Source organism: Halichoeres trimaculatus, unplaced genomic scaffold (genome assembly GCF_033239565.1).
Source record: "Halichoeres trimaculatus isolate MK-OKI-2021-1 unplaced genomic scaffold, fHalTri1.1 fHalTri1_scaffold_5, whole genome shotgun sequence".
Classification (NCBI taxonomy): Eukaryota; Metazoa; Chordata; class Actinopteri; order Labriformes; family Labridae; genus Halichoeres; species Halichoeres trimaculatus.
This window is the reverse complement of record NW_027437183.1, coordinates 38,007,461-38,030,382: the sequence shown is the minus strand read 5'-3', so window position 1 is coordinate 38,030,382 and position 22,922 is coordinate 38,007,461. Positions and strand designations below refer to the sequence as shown.

The following is a 22,922-nucleotide window of genomic DNA, read 5'->3' as shown; positions in this document are numbered from 1 at the left end:
GCATTCCAAAAATGACTTTAGTTTATTACTAAATCAGAGTCAGAAACACCTCCTCATCTTGTTCTGGATCACACTGTGAAAAATCCCTGTGGAATGTAGTCTACAAGAGCCCACACTGAATACAATTCTGGCAATAAAGAATCACTAGAGTAACCTTACAGACACATTCATCATTCAGGAGCTTTAGTTCTGACCTGCCATGTTTTGCACCAATCAGTAAGTCAGCTTGGAAGATGTTCACTAACCGCTTACATGCCTGTTGCATTGCATGTATTTGAAAGCCCATTATCCTGACAGTGTAGTGCAAGTTTGATTTTCATAGAAGCCATTTTGCCTCAGGTCACCTGGGTTAAAGTCATTCAGGTGCCATTACTTAAGACTTACTTAATCTTCACAATAAAGAGAATAAAATTACAACCATAGTTAAAATCAGGTGAACATTATCGAAACAAAAGTTTTTTTGAATTTATGAAATTGTATGATGTCTATTTTTGATAAATTTGCAAAAATTTTGAAATTTTAAAAAATATCACATTTCAAAGATTTTTGCAGTTTTATTTTTTTGAAGGACATGTTTTAAAATATTTTAGAAAGTAAAACATTAACAAAATGCAGATTTTTGAATTTTCAAAAAAAAAGCCAAAATTGAAAAAAACCCAAAAACATTTCAAAAATTAATCTGCAGAATTTTAAGCTGTCAACATTATGCAAAAACTACAAGTTTTATTGCCAGATGTGATACATTTTTAGTTCAACAAAATGTTAACGCATGATTGTATTTATATATTTATTTATTATATGTTGGTCTGCTTTGAAGATTCATACTGTCAAATATGGGTTTGGCATGCTTCGAACCACACTCACCTGTAGATTACCCAGTGTGTACAGACGAAAGTAATTTTTGAAATGAATGAGGGAAGGGGTCAGATTTGAAAATACGCCAGCTACCAGTGGGGTAGGCATAAAACATGGAGGAGTAGCTCGGCAGACAGAGACTGGTTTTGCCAAAAAAAATGCACCCACCTATGGAGTTACTTTTCTGACCCTCTGCTGTCTGCAACTGTGGCCTGTTCATTTTTAACCTGTGTGGGGTTGAAAATGAGCAAATATATGTTTTGATCTTTAAAGCTGCACATGTTAGTCTTTAACTCCCAGAATCCCAGTCAGTTTTTGGTCTTTTTTTGCTTCAGTAAATGTGTCTCATTTTTCTCTGCAAAGCAAAGACCTGCACCTGTACAGATTCAAGACAACCATGACTATAGGCTGATGTAACTAAATTACGTCTTCATTGAGTATAAGAAAATTTAAAAGCTATACATCATTAGAAAAAAAGGAATCTTTCCGATTTTATACTTTGAAAATTAAGAAAATAATGAATTGGTGCATTCATTTTCAGGTCCCCTTAGTCTAAGGAACAAGATGAATATTGATGATGGCTCTAAATTCAAAGAACCTACAAATTTTTATATTTGGATTATTTTTTACCCACTGTGGACTCATTTTTCACTATAATATGAAGTCATTCACCTCTACAGGTTCAGGGGAGCCAGGTGTAACTCAACAATAGCTCCTGAGCAGTTAAACATTATCAGAATGCAGTGATTGTTACTGCATTGTTACGAGCTATTTACTCTTTATCAACTATTCACGGTCATTACTGTCACTACTGTTTACACAGTTTACAGTCTGTACTTTAGAGGCACCATGTCAATCTGCAAAGCAGCTTCTGTCAGTGATAAGACAAAGTGCTGAGAGACTCAGAGCAGAAATAATACACCTGCAATACTAAGCCATGGGAAGCCAAATCCAAGGGTTTTTGACTTCATGGTGTGTGTCCATCATTCAGGGTTTACTGAGAGCAGAAAGAAGCACAGTATTTTTCACTTCTTACAGATTTTAGCAAGCAAATTGTTTATTTTCTGCAAATTTTCAAAGACAACACTTGAATCAACGTGATGTTGATGAAATTCTCCTTCTGTCTGTGGTATGTGTACACATGTTGCTGACATCACTTGTGATACATTCAGGAAGCCTCCGAAATTTGAGAATCTGAAGATTATGCCTGTTTTTTTTTTTTTTTTTAGCTTTTGGATAGAACAAATGGTTTGTAAATACGAGTCATTTCAAAACAAGTGGTGTTTGGATCCCACCTGCAAGTTTGGGATCCTGAGGTTAAAGCTGAATACTACTAACAGTAATGAACAAGCAAAGAAAATCCAAAGTACTTAAATATATATGTATCCATCCACTCAGTGTCAGGCCTGAGACTTGAAAGTCAAAAACTGTTTGCTTACTCTACAGGTAGTCTGGATACAAACTTTGTACATATCTGCTATGTGATAGTCTATGAAGCTGACTTACTAGGTGGGTGCATATTTATTTGTCAGGTAAAAATCCAAACTACAACTTTAAAAGATATTTAGATACTAAGTGATCGAATAAACTGACTGGTGCATGATGTCTGCCTTAGTGGACTAGTGGTTGATCGTAATTCACAGAAAAAAAAAGTTCAAATGATAGAACAATACAATCATTCAGACATAACTGTATATAATCATGTTTGTTTTTAATCTGTGGGATTCTTGAGGAAAAGAAGAACTGATAGGATGTGCCAGCAGGGGGCCACAGGTGTGGCTTTCATCTAGAGAAAATTTGCTTGTAGTTACAACAACTGACCACTGGATGAAGCTTAAAGGAGAGTGGCAGCAGAGAGCACTCCAGAGGCAGTTCCACTGTAGAGACCATTATATTTAGAAGAAAATTACTTCAAACAGCTGAACACTGCAGTGATCAATATGAGCAGGGGGTTAAACTGAATAACTAGTTGGTGCAGAGGCTGGTATATCGGACTCCAGGTATCCAAACAACACATATGTTGGTAAAGACACTTGAATCTATCTTTACAGTCTAAATTAAGAAGATTATGGATTTGTGGTTACCTGCCACAGGGAATGGAGGTTATAATGACATATCCCCCAAACAGTATGTCTATACTGAGACCTTTTCATTCAACCACTAACTTTTAGTACACGTGTACCTCAGGCTGTTGGTATCTGCCTCATGATACAGTAGCAGGGGAGAATGGGTTTAGTTGTCACATTACAGTTTTTACTCTAATGCGGATTGCTTATCATCAAAAAATCTTTCAACAATCATTTCTGCATTAAATTAAAGCTTAAAAATCAACCAACCAACCAACCAATCCCATCAAAGGGTTGGTTGTCACAAACATACTGTTTGCCACAAAGATATTTTGATGGGAAAAATCTTTTAAAAAGGTAAAGAGGCAAAAGTACATTTGAAAGTTTAACTTTACTGACAAGTTGATAAATACAGTGTGGTGATCCTTGGTTTCATTGGTCTCTGGAGTTCCTTGTTTCCCCCTCCCCCTCCCTCTGTGTTTGGGCAACTCTCCCTCTCCTTCTACCTGTTCCTGCAGCAGCACTCCCTTCACACCTGTGCCTCATGAGTGCAACCAGCGCCTGCTCTTTAGGTTGGCTCTGACTGAAGGCGGTGCCAGTTGATTCCTGCTCTCCATGCGTGCCTCCTCGATGCTCCTGCCAGCAGCCCAAACCTCCCTTCACTGCCGCTCCCTGCACCTGGACTTACCTTTTCTCATTCGATAAATCTACCTCTAACTTCTTCCCTGCTTCTGGGTCCTAGTCAATATTGCAACCTCACATACAGAACCTAAAGAATATTAACCAGTGGTGGAAGTAAAAATACTTTGTTACCTTACCTACCTTTTATCTAAGTAAAAATTTAGTGTATTGGCAAATTCTAAGTGCAAAGTGGAGCAACAGATGCACATTTTGTTAAAGACAGTCAACAGATTCAACGGCACAAGCTCAACACAGTAATGCGCGACAATCGTAACAATGGTACTGATGTCCTGTTGTACACGCTCGCGAAGCTGAGTGTGACATCAGTGTTTCCACTGAAAACACCGGCTTACTGTTAACACAGCAGCGTTTCACAAAAATTCCAATCTATTGGCTGTTTTCAAAGATTGCGTTTTAGGTCAGCTGAAACATTGTTTTCGTGTAAGCGCAAGGCTGAAATGCAACAAAACTTTTGCATTTTTCCCTTAAACTGTTGTCGTGTAAACAGCCCCCTAAGCTTTGGACCTTAATGGCACTTTTCCCCCCTTTGAAGTACTTTTACTTTTGTACTATAGGTAGTTTTGAAGCCAGTACTTTTACCCTTTTCCTTAAGTAAAAAGCTGTGTGTGTGTGTGTGTGTGTGTGTATGTATGTGTGCGTGCGTGCGTGTGTGTGTGTGTGTGTGTGTGTGTGTGTGTGTGTGTGTGTGTGTGTGTGTGTGTGTGTATGAGACAACCAACCCCATCAGTCTGGAGGAGAGGCTAACAACCATGTAACAACCAGTTAGCTAGCTAATAACAATCTAAGCTATAGCTTTCCCCTCACACTTTCTCACACTCCAGCTGTTTTGTGTTAAAGCCAAGGATAAAAAATATTGAGAAGCTAAAAATTTTGAGTTTGACATAAGAAACACACATAAGTTCCCCTTACCCCAAGTTAAGCCATCTTACTCCAGAGAAAACTGGGAAGGTGAGTTTTGATCTCAATTCTGCAAATTTCCTTATCACAGTTTGAGAGACAGTGCTCTCTGGTGGCCAGATATAATAAGTGTAACAACTTACCCTGTTCTCCCCCATACCCTGGTATCAGTTATACTCAATCTGTCAAAGTTTTGCATTTTGTGTACTGAAAAAGACATCAATCAAACTTTAGGCTAACTAAGGCTTTTTCTATGTGGTGTTTTCAACATAACTGACACAAAACCATATAAACGGTGTTTTTTGGATAATTGCTACCCTTAAGTGGTGGCTGTTCCTAAAAGGTGCATGCTATTCTGCATTTTGAGGCACAACACTGGCACGTCTCCATGTTCTGTGGGGTCATCATTTCTGAATGGCCTTTGTCATTGTCTAACTGCCCTCTACTGGTATCTCCTGGTCTGGTACAATAACTTTTATTTTTTTTATCACTGGCCTTACTGGTATCCTCTTCATGGGACTTCAGGGTGCTGTCAGACAACAATGGGCCACAGCAACACTATGGTTTAGTGGTGTGCACCGGAAGGGGACAAGGGGGGCATTTGGGCCCCCCTCATGGCCCAATTGTTGGAAATAAAAAGAAAAGTTCTAAAGTTGCACTCTTGGGAGCCAAAACGTGCACTTGAGTGCCCTCTTTGGGGGCCAATATGTGCACTTAAGTACCCTCTTAAGTGGCGAGAAAATGCTGTAGCCTATGTGCCTTATTTTTGCCCCTGCCCTTCAAAAAAATCTGTGCACTTCACTGCTATAGTTCAGGTAAGATGTTCCTGTCTAGCGACACCTTTGTGGAGTTATCCTCCATGCCCTACAGGTCCATCCCATTAACCTTCTTTCCTTTCTACATATCACCCAACCTCCCCATCCTTTCTTTTTCAAACTCTGCCAAGTTAGCCGCTGTGCCCGATGATTTAGACTCACTGCCTTTGAATCCCCAACAACTTCCTCTTGCTGGTTTATCTACTCCATGACCAGCTTCCGTCTTTCTTTACAACTTGCCGTGTTCCACACTATCCCACTTGAACTAGCTTGTTTCTCGTGCCCTACAATCTCTGAGTGCCTGAGAGCTATTGCTGTACGGCAGGGGTGTCCAAACTTTTTTCAAAGGGTGTCACTTTTGATTTTGTGGAAACAACTAAGGGCCAGCAAACCATTCCAACATCCTCACTAACCCTGAAAGTAGCACATTTATACTATATTTGTTAACTATTTGTGTCATGGAACATCCCTGTGCCATCATTACAGACTGATGAACTCAAACTTGACACCAGATGATTAGTTCTCTGCAGTGTTACGTGCTGCGTAAACATCAGTTAACTCTGCCTCTGACCAAGGAACATTGTGTTTAACTCTGGATGTTCAGTAAGTTTTCACATCATGATAAATCCATTCATCTGAAGACGTCAGTTGTAACAACTCTGAGTTGTTACAACTGATGGCAGGCAACTGTTGTTAGAGAGTCTCTAACAATCTTTTAATACAGGGCACTATCAAAGTGCAAGGTACCAGCATGTTGTCATCTAAGTAGGCCCAATTTGGTGGAAGTCGCAGCCCATCGTGGTCTATACCAGCTTCCCACTTTGAGCCCTCCATTACCTCCATTGCCATTGTGAACACTAATGGAGGACATAATACACCCTGTACAAATATGCTGGGTCCTAAACTGAAAAAGTCTCTCTTTGTATATTCATAAATGTTACTTTCCAAATGTGTCAGAGTTTCTTTTCACAAGATCTCACAGGGAAACAGAAAAACCATGTGTTTCTTTTTTGACACACCTCACAAACATTTTCTAAACTATGTCACAAAGTATTACCAACTGAAAACTTCTGTCATTTTGTGAGAAACCTTTTTGACATGGTGTGTGTCTGTTACAGATAGTATAAAACTCTAATTAACACACAACCGTGATCATATCAACACAGTCTTTTGTAGGCAACTGTAGAAATCATTGCTGTGACACTGTTCATTAGCAGGAGCACAGTGGGAGGAGGAAGTTAGGTGGTCCATGACTCTGAGGGGCCCCAGAAGATATTTAGAACATTTGTCAAATTCCCTGTTAGTGCCTCCTGTGCACAAATGTGTAGAAATTATTCTGTACCAAGGTAAGAAATACATTTATTGGCAATGTTATGTTGCCTTTTGTTTTCCTAAGGGGTCTTCATTTTAGGTTTTAAATATATTTTTTATGAGGTCCTGAGTTTGAACCGTTTCACACAACCACACAGATTATTAATCGTTATTAGCTTGTTTTAAACAAGGACTTTCTTATCATTATGAGGAAAACACAGGATAACGTCGCTTTATTTATCAGGTTTGTTGTAGTGACGGAGCAGAAGACCCATATTCTCCACGCGGTGCATGCTGGGAAACACAGTAGTTTCAAGATGGCGGCGAGCAGGAGGCTGGCCAAGGTAAATCTCCCGATCCCGTTATTTTCTCATTATCCGCTCTGTGTATGACTCGCACACAACATCAATGACTAGTGAACGCTAGCAGACGTTAGCATAAGCTCTTATGGGGCACTGTTGTTAAGCTTGGAGTCATTCAATCTCCGTGTTTAGCTGTGAATTGAATAAAATGGAGAGGTCAGCCGTGTCCACCTAACGTTAGCCCACCGAGTGTTACCGTTAGACCAGAGAGCACCGGCACCACAGGCCGGACAGCCCGGTTCATTTTCCGTTACACATTTTAGGTTCTAATATGTACCATATTTGCCCACTCTGACCGCAGTCATATTATGTCTTTGAATCATCGAGGGAGGAAATTTCTTTCTCAACGATATCAGACCGTTACACTTTTTTAAACAGCGTTAGCTAATCAGCTAACCTGCTAGCCCCAGGCGTTAGCTGCGTTTGAGCTACTGCTAACCGTTAGCCAGCTTGTTCGTGTTGGCTTAACTCACAGTCAGACAGAATGTATTTCGAGGGGGGTGGGGGGCAGAATTGTTATCAGTGCAGAGTTATGGTTCAATTTGATTGGAACGAACCAGCCTTAATCTGTCTACCTGTCTAACATTAACGGTTACAAGCCAGCTAACTGACGTCTAGAAGAGCGGTGGTGACACACTACGCATGCGCTGTGATATCTGTTAGCATGTGATTAAAGTTTGGTTGTGTGCTTCTCCCCGTTGGTCCGAGCTAACCGGTTATTAGTGAGTAGTGAGTGGGTCAGTGATGGTTTGTACTGAGTAAAGGAGTCAGACAGAGGAGCTACAGTTTAACCTGACCATGGTAAAGATCACTAAAGTCAACTGAAACACTTCAAATACCAAAACAAACCCAAAGACAACAGATCCCAAAGCAAACATTTAGTGTATGTTGTGCTGCACAGACATGGCTTTGGCTCAGGATTTTTTTGACTGAGGTGACTTAACAAGGGCAGTTACTCATAAATGTTATGAAATAAACATTCTGTGTGCTGTCTGTAGTAGACATGCACTGACCGATCTGTGTGGATCTCCTTCATTTTGGGGGATTGGTGATTGGCCCATTCTTACTTGTATGTCTCCGGGAAGGTCCAACAGCCAGTCATTGTTGCTTTTTGCTCTGAGACCTGAAACTCGGGACATTTTATTGGTTGTTTCAGTTAAAACATAGAGATTTTATTGTTTCATAGGTGTTGTTCATTGATTTTCAGTGAAATAAGTTTTGAACGTTGGAGGTTTATGCTGTCAGTTAGAAAAAATAAAAAATCAGTGTTGGCCCAAACTGGTATCGGCAGGTCAGGCTTTCTAAAGATCGGTGATCTGCCAGAAAATTGTGATCGGTCTGGAGTCTGGAGTACTACTATTGACAGCACTTTGGTACCCAGATGAAGTTAATGTGTATATTTTTGATGGGCAATGTGATGGAGTTTACTTACAAATTCTGAGGGACTGATACTTGTCATTTGAACATCTCTTATGAAGTAAACATGTTACATATTGCACACAGCAAAGGTGTACAAGTTAATGTACATAAATCAATACAGGGCTGCAGCTATCGAATATTTTAGTATTCGAGTATTCTACTGAAAATCCCATCGATTAATCGGACAAAATACATTTTTGTTTAGTTAAAGAGCAGTTATTTTTCAAATGAAAATTTTTCTCTTTAAGAAATAGAATTTTCTGATACAGCATGTCAATAAGAGGACTTGCTTTGGTAGCTCCAAAATTTGTAAACACGCTTTGACACATTTTTTGTGCCTTGTACATCTCATCAAATGTTGCGGACCCAAATGGCACCCGCTTCGTAGAATGACCCATTCATCTCCAAACTCCAGAAAGAAGCTAGATTTGTTGCTTGTTGCTTTTTTTGTATAAGAGGTAGCTTGAGGGGTATGAATACTCTCTTAACATGGCCTCAGCTCTATTTGAAATACCACTCTTTGATCTTTTTTAAAATTAAACGATTCCTCGAGGAACTACTCAAGTAATTTTTGTAATCGAGTACCTCGAATCATTCGAGGAATCGTTTCTGCTCTAAATCAATATGTGATAACAAGGGATGTAATGAAATAGCCAACTCAGGATACGATACTAAATACATTATAGGGCACACAACACAAAATACTCACGATACAAAATAATTTTTGTTCACAATATCCCAGAAAAGATTCACTTTAAAAAAAGCAGCTTTCTTTTTTGGATGCTGTCTTTTCACTACTTCCTCAAAGAATTCAATCTACTGTCTGACATCACTGACATCATTATAGACATTAAATCGTCAGAGTTTGTCTTTGAAAGTAATGTCCTATCCTGATAAAAAAGGATGCAGGCTGCGTCAGTAAATGAAATGCACCCTTCCCGGTGCTGTGTGTGTTTGTGAGACAGCTGACAGCCCTCAGTGGATCAGGCTGAAAACGAACAGTTAAGTCAACACTCCTGGTCAGCCCTGATCTCTCAGTCTAACATAAGCTCCGGCATGCTCTAACATAGCATCCTCTTCAATGAAGAGAGTTTACACTGCATCGTTGCGTGCGCTGCACTTGTATGTGATGGCGTGTTCTCTTCATAACAGGAGAGAGTGCAGGAGGAGGAGACTGACTGAGCCAGTGGAAAGAAGGCGATTATCAACCACAATGTCTTACACATTGATAGAGGAAGATTTCAAACATACACACTTGCACGAACACGACCAGATGAAATTTATACTCGCTGAAAAAAAATTTTGGTCGCAGTCTCAAGCCCTGAGCGAGTGCCAGTTGATGAGGGGGGGGGGGACTGACAGCATTTTCTCAAACTCCAATATAGAGACATCATGTTGAAGCAGGCAAACATGCTAAAACAGGCAGTTTGACGCTGTCTCTCTGTACTTTTGATTTCTTTTTAAAGTTTGTTATGTGAAGACGACCGTATGCTAAAGTTATGATCTTCTCACGAACAGGAGCCTCCGGTGCATCCCTGATGCAGCAGGGGAGAGCGTGTGAGGAGACATTCTGATCCAGACTGATGCGTCTTCGGCCGAACCTTAAAAAAATTCAGTGTTAGTTATAATGAACTATTGTATACCCCACATTATCAGCACCAGACTTGCGCAAACAGAGTATTTTGTGCCAAGTACCCATAGTCATGCACCAAAACTCAAGCCCTCTAATTTTCTTTTTACTTGATTTTATTTTGCGCATCTTTGAATTTTACTTTGTTTTTTTTTTCCCGCAAAATTTCATGCTATGAAAGTTTGTTACACCCCTAATGATAACCCTTATGTATTGTTAGATTGTTTTTGTTCATCTTTACACCAGAGCTGTATGGTATTGGTAGGAGTGAATAATGAAATTTAGTTTTCTGCAACATAAATCATGATAAGAAAAAAAAAAATCAGTAACTCATACCTGATAAATGCAATGTGTTTTTTTATACTCCAGAATTGGAAAGAAAAAGCACATTAGCCAGGTGCTGGATTATATTTTTCAGCTATGTAATGTGTGACACACAAGTTTTTTCATGCACTGCAGTCAGTTCTGGGTGTGTAATTGAGGGAATTACATGTTAGCGACATTAGATTTATTGTAGATCATTCATGGACCATCATTCATCCTGTGATGTGACCGTTGCACCTGCTCACCTGACGCTTGAATTGTTGAAACCATACATCATTCAGCCTGAGTTTAGACCCATTACAATATTTCCTCTGAGTTGTCACTAGAGCTGAAACAATTCCTCGAATGATTCGAGGTACTCGATTACAAAAATTACTCGAGTAATTTTCTTGAGGAATCGTTTAATTTTAAAAAAGATCAAAGAGTGGTATTTCAAATAGAGCTGAGGCCATATTAAGAGTTTTCAAACCCCTCAAGCTACCTCTTATACAAAATAGCAACTAGCAACAAATCTAGCTTCTTTCTGGAGTTTGGAGACTAATGGGTCATTGTACGAAACGGGTGCCATTTGGGTCCGCAACATTTGATGAGATGTACAAGGCACAAAAAGTGTGTCTAAGTGTGTTTACAAATTTTGCTTTACAAAGCAAATGCTCTTATTGACACGCTGTATCAGAAAATTCTATTTCTTAAAGAGAAAAAATTTCATTTGAAAAATAACTGCTCTTTAACTAAACAAAAATGTATTTTATCGGATTACTCGATTAATCGGTGGGATTTTCAGTAGAATACTCGAATACCAAAATATTGGATAGCTGCAGCCCTGGTTGTCACGTATAATCCTGTTCCAGGTCTGTAAATCTTCCTGTTGTCTGTAGTTGGATTGTCTCAATTTGTTGCAGTGTTTGGGGCGTTTCTGTATGTTGTTGCTCAGAGGTGTGGAGCTCACTGTAAACAGTAAGGACTCAGCAATCACACAGCAGCAGTTGGCTGTGTGCTGGCCATGTAAGAGCTGCAGGTGTTGCAGATGGCAGAGCAGAGAGAAACACACAGTACACTGAATTTGGAGCTCAAAACTGTCAAATAATCAGTAAATGACAGATTATTTCTTCAAATAGGCAAATAGTCAATCACGATTCATAGGACTTTTGGTTGGCACCTTAGGAGGCCAGTCACATTTCAAGGCTTTGGGTGAGTCTTTGCACTCAGTGCAGCCAGTAGCTGTCATTCACAGAATGAGGAAGTGTTTAAGTGAAAGTAAAAGCCATGGAGCGTCTCCTTGCTGTTATCTTGTAAAGAATGATAAGAGTTATTGATTAACCATGTTTTATTTGGTTCAACATGAGCTGACAGGTCAGAACTGAAGAACTGAAAGAATCAAATCAGTTTTATTGCCTTCATCTTGTTGTTCATGTGAACAAAGGACACGTGGGTTTCAAAAGCAGGTATTGATTTGATACTGGTATCAGGTGGTTCTGGACCAAGAGTCTGGTTAAGCTTTGTGCTCCTATTAGTATGTTACATGAAAAAAAACTAGGACTGTTCAGACAGACAGGCTGTCAACTAAACAGCAGACTAGTTGATTTGTAACAACTGACCACATTTCTGTCATTAGTTATTTTGTCATTAGTTATGGTAAAATGATTTAGTCCTGTTACAAGTGGCTTTAGTTTGCACTTTTTTAGAAGCACCATTGCTGCTGAAATCAATGGGAGTGTGAAAAATCTGCCCTCTGTGCAGAGGCAGAGGACTGTGAGCTGGGAGGAGAGCACTAAGTCTAATATCAGGAAAATCATTTCAAAGGGAAGAAAGCTTGACTTTAAAGGAGCTGTGAGGAGTTTCTAAGTGATCTTGAAAAAGTCTTTCTTCTGCCTGATCGTAATCCACTCTTTAATATGAGATTATCAGCACCAATATTGGTTATTTTGAAATGCTAGCTGGATTGAAATGGACTGGATTGATTTACATCTTGGTCTCTATGACAGCACCACGCCGGCTGATAAAGTTTAGTGGTGAGAAGAGAGATTTGTGTTTTTCTCTGCTAAAATTGATTTCTGATAGGGATGCATGATATTATCGGCACAATATCGGTATTGGCTGATGTGAAAATTTCTGCCAATAAGGTGCTATTCACTTGGGATTATGTTTATTTTCCATCTGAAAAATAAGCTCCTTAAATAAAATGTAGCACTTCATTTATTTTCACTGCAGAGCTCTGTGTCTGTCACCAGGTTGTTACAGTAGCTCTAAAATAATAATATGCAACTTGGTTATGTTTAAAAATGCATTGTACATTTAAAGTTCATGTGATCTAAAGAAATTATTTTTCTGTATTTCAATACTGAATGTCTTGAGTTTCAAAGAATAATACATTTCTTATTTATGGTAAAATCAAATGTTTTTATGTCTTGTTTTATGTGTTTCTTAAACAAGTAAGACCGTCACAATAAGAGTAACATATAAATTCCAGTGCAGGATAGACTTAGCTTTTTTTACAGTGAAAAAAACAAACAAACTTGTGATTATCGGTATCAGTATCGGCCAAAAGGGGTTTCGATATATCAGCATATCGGATATCGGCAAAAATCCAATATTGTGCATCCCTAATTTCTGTAATTGATTTTGTAGTGATACTTAAACTTAAGTTGAAGTATTTTGGGGTCTTGTTCAACAGTGAGGGAAGGATGGAGCGAGAGATCGACAGGCGGATCAGTGCTGTGTCTGCAGTTATGTGGACTCTGCACAGGTCTGTCATGGTGAAGAAGGAGCTGAGCCGGAAGGCGAAGCTCTCTGTTTACCGGTCGATCTTTGTTCCCACCCTCACCTATGGTCATGAGCATTGGGTAGTGACCGAAAGAACAAGATCGCGGGTACAAGCGGCCGTAATGAGCTTCCTCTGTAGGGTGGCCGGGCTCTCTCTTAGAGATAGGGTGAGAAGCTCGGCTATCCGGGAGGAGCTCGAAGTAGAGCCGCTGCTCCTCCACGTTGAGAGGAGCCAGATGAGGTGGCTCAGGCATCTGATGAGGGTGGCTCCCGGACGCCTCCCTGGTGAGGTGTTCAGGGCATGTCCCACCGGGAGGACACCCCGGGGCAGACCCAGGACACGCTGGGGAGACTACATCTCTCAGCTGGCCTGGGAACGTCTCGGGATCCCCCGGGAAGAGCTGGACGAAGTGACGAAGCGAAGAGGGAAGTCTGGGCTTCCCTGCTTAGGCTGCTGCCCCCGCAACCCGACCCTGGATAAGCGGAAGAAAATGGATGGATGGATGGATTTTGTAGTGATGATGGACACTAAAGCCTAACTGTCAGAGAAAGAACAGAAGAGCAGAAGAAAGATAAACAGAGAGAGATAGAGCACAAGCTAAAGGCTAACACAGAGGCTAAACTGTTTATGCTAATGTCCATTCCATCCCACAGTCAGCAGCTATTCTACAGTGGTCTGTTCAAACTTGAGAGTCTATCAATAAAATGAAGAGTGAGGTTACGTTAGCTCTGATTGGTAGATGACTGGCAGGACATAACCAGGATTCACTAACGTTACACATTACAGACACATCTCACACCATCTGGTTGTCAGTATGTACGGTTAGAAAACTACTGTACCAAGTGACAAAGTTTGCTTGTTGTTAAAGATAATGGAATGGAGGATCAATCCTAGGGGTGGGCGGTATACCGGTTTCATCACCGTCACCACCATCATATGTTGCCATGAAATGAATTTTTGCGATACCGTTATTACCGCAGTGAAGCACTATTACACATAATTTAGTCCAAGTGGTTAATCTATGTGGTGGATTTATTTCTCCTGGCATCAGAAGACATTTTTCTGCCACAGCCGTTCTGAAAATACACCTTTAAAGGGATAGTTCAGTTTTTTTGAAGTGGGGTTGTATGAGCTCTATGTGACCACTAAGGACATTAGATACAGTATAAAGTTGTCTCCTCTCCCTCAGTAAGACACAGACTGTAATCGATGGTGACGAGGAAATGGGCGCAAACAGGGAGAGACCGTACCAGATTCAAAGGCTATTTTCTCTGCCTACAAGAACTAAAATCAAAAAGTGATACCACAGTTTAAGAGTACGATACATAAAATATTTTTTAAGTGCATTAAGTCTTCGGAAATGTAAACATTTATCCGGACCTAACTAACTGGTCACATCCACGGACACTGGACATCAAGATCAAGTCGGAAATACTCAGTGGTGTAAATGTCTGAGCTGTGACTCAATGCCCACGGATGCTGAGTGTTACTGCTGTCACGAGTGGAACTTGGTTACAGACACTCTTCAGGATTTGTCTGAGGACACTGCTGGCTCTCAAGCCGTCTGTATAACTCATCACACAGATTTCCCTGCTCTTCTAAATTCTGGAGTGTCCTGTAACAGCAGCAACAACAACAACAGTCGTGGCAGCAGTAACACTCAGCATCTTGATGTCCAGTGTCCGTAGATGTCTCCTCTGTATTCCTTTTAGTCTCCATCTGTAGCAGCTCCTCTTCTGTGTTCTCCGGTTCATAAAGGTATCCTTTTGGTTCCAAAGTGAATGAAACTTCATCGCTGTCATAGTCACTCATTTTGAATTTCCTACACTGCCTCACAATCCTTAAAGTACAAACAAAAGAATTATGATACTTGATCAAAATTTCACGAGGCTACAACCGGCGCCCGAAGCATAGCTTGTTTACATTCCCTACAGCTGAAAGGAGGAGGGGGGACGGAGCGCAGTAGCGCTGCGTGGAAGGATACATGACCAGTTTGTTAGGTCCAGATAAATGTTTATATTTCCGAAAACTTAATGCACTTAAAAAATAGTTTATGTAGCGTACTCTTAAACTGTGGTATTACTTTTTGATTTTAGTTCTTGTAGGCAGAGAAAATAGCCTTTGAATTTGGTACGGTCTCTCCCTGTTAGCGTCTATTTCCTCATCACCATCTATTAAAGTTTGTGTCTTACTGAGGGAGAGGAGACAACTTTGTACTGTATCTAATGTCCTTAGTGGTCACATAGAGCTCATACAACCCCACTTCAAAAAAACTGAACTATCCCTTTAAGTCCAGTAGCACTGAGTCAGTGACGTGACGAAGTAAACATTTACCGCGTGCGGAAAGCGAAACAGCTGGTGTGTGTGTGTGTGTGATGACGACTGCCCTGTTCGGACACAGGCTGTACATCGCTATAGGTAAGTGTCTATGGTCAAACCTCAAAACCTAAAATGTGATACAACAACCGGCCTGAGAATGTGATTTTTCAGTTGGCTTCATGGTCAGTGTGTTGGATCAGGGTACTACTGCACACACTGTAACCTGGTCCCACATTTATGGTAGACAAATCTGAAGGAGCATTTAGGCTTTTGGTCCTTACCGACAACGCCAGGGATGCAAAGAGAAAATCTGAGTGTTTCCTGTCTCAGCTCATGAGTGAACGGTGAATCTGTGTCTTTCCGACCCTGTAACTCTCTCTGTCTGCTGGCTCTCTCAGGAACTTGAGGAGATTCGCAGGTCTGGAATGAAAAACTTCAGAAACATTCAAGTCGAGGAATCAAACCTATTGTCATGGCAAGGACTCATTGTTCCTGTGAGTATGCTGTGTGTTTCTCTGTGGGGCTGTGTCAGTGTGAGTCTGTGTGTCTTCACTAATCACTGACCTGTCCCCACCCTCAGGACAACCCCCCCTATGACAAAGGTGCGTTCAGGATTGAGATCATCTTCCCCACCGAGTACCCCTTCAAGCCTCCCAAGATCACATTCAAGACAAAGATCTATCACCCCAACATCGACGAGAAGGGCCAGGTGTGCCTGCCTGTGATCAGTGCAGAGAACTGGAAGCCTGCCACCAAAACTGACCAAGGTGCGTGTATGTGTGTGTGTGTGTGAATTGATGAGTGATACAGGGAGACAGAGAGAGAGAGGTCAGAGGCCCTGAATAGAGAGTATTTAGAAAAATGAATGAGAAATGTTTCAACCCATGGATATCATTAGCCTTTTTGCTAAACCAGTCCCTTGTCGATTCTTTACATTATGCCAGCGTCATGTTAAATAGTCTGCCATAGCTGTCTAATATGGAGTAGTGAGAGTGCCGAATTACAAAAATAAATCTATAAAGAAAGAAAATGAATAAATGAATTAATAAATAAATTATATAAGAATCTATAAAAGAATAAACAAATTAATAAAAAATATAAATGAGAATCTATAAATGAATAAAAAAATGAAGGAAAAATAAATTAATAAATAAATAATATAAGAATCTATAAAAGAATAAAAAATGAATTAATAAAGTATATAATAATCTATAAAAGAATAAATGAATAAATAAAAAAAATATGTAAGAATCTATAAAAAAATAAAGGAAATATGAATAAATAAATTATATAAGAATTTTTAAAATATATAAAAAATGAATTAATAAAGAATATAAAATCTGTAAAAGAATAATTAAAAAATAAATCAGTAATTAAATTATATAAGAATCGTAAAAAGAAATAAAAAATGAATTTATAAATAAATTATTTAAGAATCCATAAAAGAAAAGGCTAATAAAAGTATTAATATAGAGACAAATCAAAAAATAAATAGAAAGTGCTGAATAAAAAATAATTAAAGAAAGAAAGAAAGAAATTAGCCATGTAAAGTGATATTAATCAAAAAATAAACCCTTAAAACAAAAGGCTAATAAAAGTATAAATATAAACACGAATAAATAGAAGTATGTAACTCACATTATGTCACTTTAAAATCAAAGGAAATATGCGCAGAAATATTTCTGTTTTTATTAGCCTGTCCTTTTGTGGATTCTTATATAGTTTATTTATTAATTCATTTTTCATTTAATTCTTTTATTGATTCTTCTATATATTTTTAATGCAATACAATTTTTTATATATTTTTTTTATATATTATTTTTTTTATTTTTTGCTTCAGCATTCTGCATTCACAGAGCAATTTCTTCAGAAATTGCTTTTCTGGTTTATTTATTTATTCATTTATTCTTTTATAGATTATTATATAATTTATTAATTTAATTATTCTTTTATAGATTTACTTTTTGTAATTTGGCACTCTTACTACTCCATAGTCTAAGCTATGAAGTTAAATAACAGTTTCACAAGTAAACTTTGATTTTCTGCCTGAAGTTTTACAGAGGAACTGAACACAGAAAAATGTTCATTACTTTTTCACAGGTTTATTCAACACATTTAACATGGTATAAATCTAACTCACTAAAAAGGGTATGAATAAAATAGCACTAGCTTGATGCTAACGTATAAGGGAAAATGCTTTGATACACTAGCGGTAAGCATACATTGGTATAACTTTGATTTTACAACAGAATTTTATCTTTCATCACAAAGACATAACACAGTTATTCTTTGTACACATACTGAAAACTTCAAATGATGAAATACTAACAGGCAAATGAAAGAAATGAAAGAAAAGTTCAGTGCAGGTTCATGGCTGGCTTCATATCTGCGGCAAGGTTCCAAACAACTCAGAGCAATGCTATAACCACTTTGCGACGCCAGATGGCTTACTAAGTCAATAACATGTAACAAAACAGTACATTAATGTCACGTGATGTGCAGATTGGATTTTTTTTTTTCCAGATCCAGTGACCATTTAAAAAACTTATTTATAAACTCACTCAAAAGTTGTTGACACAGAAAACTTGTAAAGCTACTTTTTATACAGAGAAAATTCACAGAAGGAATCATTAAGGAAATGGACAAAGAATTAGATTGATAAGCAGATTTGATAAGAGCATTGGCATCAATAATATCTTATCAATACCCATCCCCACTGCTCATCAACTTTTCTTATCTATAACCTATGACTGTAGAGAGTGTTGTGTCCAATACAGAAAAAGCAGAATTTCACTTCAATAATATGCACAGTGAATAAACTTTGGATTGCACTGACACTTAAACAACTCTAATATCGGTTGTACATTATAACATTTCAGCCTTTCAAATTAAAGACCCACTACATCTTCTTCATCCTCTTCACATAGTCTGTCATTAAGACTGGCTCACTTCAGCATTCCTGCAGTCTCTCACCCAGCAAGTATAGACTGAGACAGTTCAGAACTGCCTTTTGTGTTCATCTTTAACAGCTGTGGATTTGTCTCCAAAAGTTTTTAACCTCTGGGCACTGCCAGGGAGCATGTTACCTTTGTGTATCCTGAACCTGTGTTTGGAAGGAGTCAAGGTGTTTTAGCATAGACGGTGTCCAGTTTTCAATGATTTGTTATATCTTACTCTAAGTTTTAAAGATCTCCCCAATAGATGAAGAATGACCTGAAAAAGTTTCTTAAGACCTGTTTCCACCAATCAGTTCAGTCCAGTTTTTGTGGCGTTTCCTTTGACTAAAACCAGGACAGGTCCACAAATCACTGACCCGTACCGTCCCACTTTTTGGAACCCTTCTTTCAGAGTTTCAGACATACCAATCCAACCTCAAAAGGGGGGGGGGCTAGAAACACTACAGTCTGTTGATTGGTGGAAAGAATCATCACTTCCTGTGTGACAGCGGTAAAAAAGAACAGCACATAACCCTGCCACATTTAAATCTCCAGTCGACTTCCTGAAGAGAACTTTCTGTCTGTTCAGAAAATGGCATCACCAAACCGCCTCAAACTGCTGTCCAAACAATCCGTGTATGGTTTGTTCTTTCTTTATTATGTTTCAAAACAAAAAATCAAAAATGCAAAAAAAAAAAACAGCTGTTTTTTTTGTTGTTCTGTTTTAAAACCAAAACGGAAAAACAGAAAAAACACGTCTTTCTGTCCTGGTTTTAAAAATGGAAAAACAAAAAATAATAAAAGATTGTGTCAAAATTGTTTGTGTGAGATTTTGATTTTCAATGTGAATTCTCTATGTAAAAATTAGACAAATAACTCACATTGAAGGTTTATACATAAATGTTCCTGAGCTTTTTTATATATAAGTAACAGATCTCTGACGATCCACTCCATCTTATCCGCGCGCATATGTGCACTCCTGTGTGTTTCACTGAGACAGTCAGAGCACAGTCTGCTGCTGCCTGATCTGCTCTCAGATAAACCAAGAAACATCAGAGAGGAGCTGGTCCACACGGTGACGCGCTTTGTGTCCTCCGATGTGCCCCGCTGTCCATTCTCCTGCTGCAGGGCCAGTGGCTCTGACCGTCTCTGCTACCGGTTCTTTCCAGGACACTGTTTCCGCGGTGGCAGGGATCAGCCAGACCAATTGGACGCTGCGCCTTGGCTGCAGCGCATTTTAAGGGGACATGTCATGCTTGTTTCTCCTTTTCACTATACCAGACTCAAATTTATTGTATTATATGTAAGTATTAAATCAGGGATCAGCATGATATGTCCCCTTTAAAGGCGAGGAGAGGCGCTCATTTGATTAGAGAATAGCGCTCAGCTGTGTTAAACCCACTCACAGCTTTTCTCTTCCCCTCTGGCATTTAGGGAGGCGTGGATGCGCTCCTCTGCACCTCTCTTGGCACTGCAGGAAACTTGCAAAGTGCGCCGGTCACACCCTGTCCGTGTGGTGAAGGCCGGCGCAGGGCAGGTGACCCACGTTTGCGCCTGGTCTACGAATTTAGAGCCCTGATCAAAGTCATGAAACTGATCAGCGCACATCTGATTAACCAAAGTGCTTCTGTACTGGTGAAAGAGTCTTAAAGTGATACTCCGGGATGGAACAAGTTGGGTCCTATCACAAGGTTTATGGCAGAAATTATCCCTACAGCAGTGTTTTTGTGCAGCAGAAGCCCAGAGCACTCGCACCAAACACCCCCTCCCTGCTCCTCTGCCGGTTTCCTCTGCACTCAGACGGGGCCATATTTTACTTGACCAAAAACACAAATAAACGGACTCCCACCGAAAAAATCTGATATGGGTCTGCATTCACGCTTTATTTAGAGAATTTTCAGTGCGTCACTTTCACACAAAAACACCGCTAAATAAGGCTCTAGTTCTCATCAGCAGCAGACTGTGCTCTGACTGTCTCATTGAAACACACAGGAGTGCGCATATGCGCGCAGATAAGATGGAGTGGATCGTCAGCGATCTGTTACTTAGGCTATAAATATAAAGCTCAGGAACATGTCTGTATAAACCTTCAATGTGAGTTATTTGTCTAATTTTTATATAGAGAATTCACATTTAAAATCAAAATATCAAACAAACAATTTTGACACAATCTTTTATTATTTTTTATTTTTCCGTTTTTAAAACCAGGACAGAAAAACGTGTTTTTTCTGTTTTTATGTTATTCTGTTTTTCGGTTTTGGTTTTAAAACAGAAAAACACAAAAAAAAAGTCGTTTTTTTTTCGTTATTTTGATCTTGTTTTGAAACAGAATAAAGAAAGAACGAACCATACACGGATTCTAAACCAGACTTTGTCACATTTTTCTTTTTCGTTGGATTTATTAGCAGGGAACACTGTGTCACTATTATGCCATCATGCTCTTACGTCGCTGACATGGCTGTCAGCATCCATCCACGCAGCCTACCAAGAAAGAAAGGCTTTACTGATCCAGCCCGTACCAGACTGTATGGATCCAAACCGGACCACTTGGTGGAAACAAGGCTAAAGAGGACGGCTGCATTATCCTCATCTCTGACTATTCTGCTGTTAGCTTGTTAGCTTTAGCTCGTTAGCTTTGGCTCTGGGAGTTGTCAGATACACACAGGAAGCGTGCTCTGAGCACATTTCAGTCTGGAACCAAACATTTATTTGTGACTCTACTCGCACAGAGAGCTGTTTACCACACACACTCACACACTGACACACACACAGGTCGTGCTCATGTCTCTAACTGTGTGTGTGTGTGTCTGTGTTGCAGTAATTCAGTCCCTCATCGCACTGGTGAACGACCCCCAGCCGGAGCACCCCCTGAGGGCAGACTTAGCAGAAGAATACTCAAAGGACCGTAAAAAATTCTTGAAGAACGCTGAAGAGTTTACAAAGAAACATGGTGAAAAGCGGCCAATGGACTGATCAGCTGACGAGCGTGTAGCCCTCTCTCTGTCTCTTTCTCCTCCTCTTCTCTCCTATCTCAACCCCCCACCCCTCCATCATTCTCTAGCCCTGCCCTCCTCTCACCTTCCTCTCTCACTGCCCTCCTGCTCTTTCCCCACGCCTGCCCCCCGGCCTAGCTGAAGCCAGGCAGCAGCAGTAGCCTCAGCCCCTGTCACACACACACACACACACTCACACATGCCCAGGACTCTCTGTGGATCAGACAGCTTCCTCCCCCCCTCTCGCCCCCCTCCGTCTACCATCCTCCTCCTCCATGGTTTCTAACTTTCTACTCTTTCTTAATGTGAAAATGGAAAAAGCAAAGTTAAGGGAAGCTAATGTTCAGATGAAGAGTTAGAGTGAGATACATGTTCATTTTCTGTTCCCTTCATACAAACAGCTTCTGTGTTCAGTAGATCTCACTTAGACACGCTCCATGAAGCCATTGATTGATCATTTCAGGGCAGGACGGTCGATCCAGTCTTTATTTTTCACCATCATCAGTTCTCTTTAAAGAAAAACACCTGACAGACAGAAGACGAGCTGTAGCTAGGACCTGCTTCCAGACCTGTACTGCCCTCCCCTCTCTCTCTGACACACACACACAAACACACACACAACTGCAGGTCATACATCTTTGTTGTTACTGAAAATGCTCTAGAGTAAGCAGTAACAATGAGTCTCCAAACACTCCAAATATGTAGTCCTCCTCTTTAGCTGTCCCCTCTCTCACACACACTCACACTCACACACACACACACACACACACACACACACACACACACACACACACACACACACACACACACACACACACACAAAGCTGCATGACTAAAACCTCCGGTGGTTTCCTTTCCACATTAACAGTCATTTCTCCACTATGAGTACTTTGATTGGCACTTGATGATGATGATGATTATAAACATGGTGATGATGAAGACGAAGCTGTGGTGTTAATTTAGCGCCCCCCCCATCCCCTCAGTTAGAAGCACCTGACACAGAATCAGAACCCTTCACCAAATTGAGACAGAGTCCAGCAGCTCAGCGACCGACCGCCACCCAGCTGAGAGGGATCCAGGCTCAGGAGGAGGAGGAGGAGGTGGAGGAAGAGGAGCAGCAGGCTGGATGAAGCTCCGCTCCTGGAGGCAGGCGGTCCGAGAAACGAGCACCTTGAAGGCAGCTGGGAGAGGGCAGGCTGTCCGGGGTCGTGTCAGGACACGGGAAGGGACTTCAGTGGCCAAAAACAAACCACCATGTAACCGCTGTTTGATCTGCTCCCAATATTGTTTCATAATAAAGATGGCTGACCATTTGGCCTCACTGTCTGCCTGCTGTCAACAACATCATGTCTCAGCTGTTCAGGGATGAGCACAGGCTCACAGAAAACACTCACTGATGAAGGTTCATCACCTGAACAAAGCTTTGATCAGAGGTTTGCATTAGAACAGGTCATCTGAGGACATGGTCCATGAGAAGCAGGAGAAGAATGCTAACCACTGAGAAAGTTCAGGAAACGCAGCTGACAGCT

General features: G+C 40.2%; 1 protein-coding gene across 1 annotated transcript; it reads left to right on the top strand.

Moving 5' to 3' along the window:
• Nucleotides 1-6,878: 6,878 nt before the first annotated feature.
• ube2l3b (ubiquitin-conjugating enzyme E2L 3b) lies at nt 6,879-22,709 on the top strand. Its single transcript, XM_074671069.1, has 4 exons — nt 6,879-6,990; nt 15,863-15,958; nt 16,045-16,231; nt 21,219-22,709. Exons 1-4 carry the CDS (start codon nt 6,964-6,966, stop codon nt 21,371-21,373), a joined length of 465 nt encoding a protein of 154 aa, XP_074527170.1. The 5' UTR covers nt 6,879-6,963; the 3' UTR covers nt 21,374-22,709.
• The last annotated feature ends 213 nt before the right edge of the window (nt 22,710-22,922 follow it).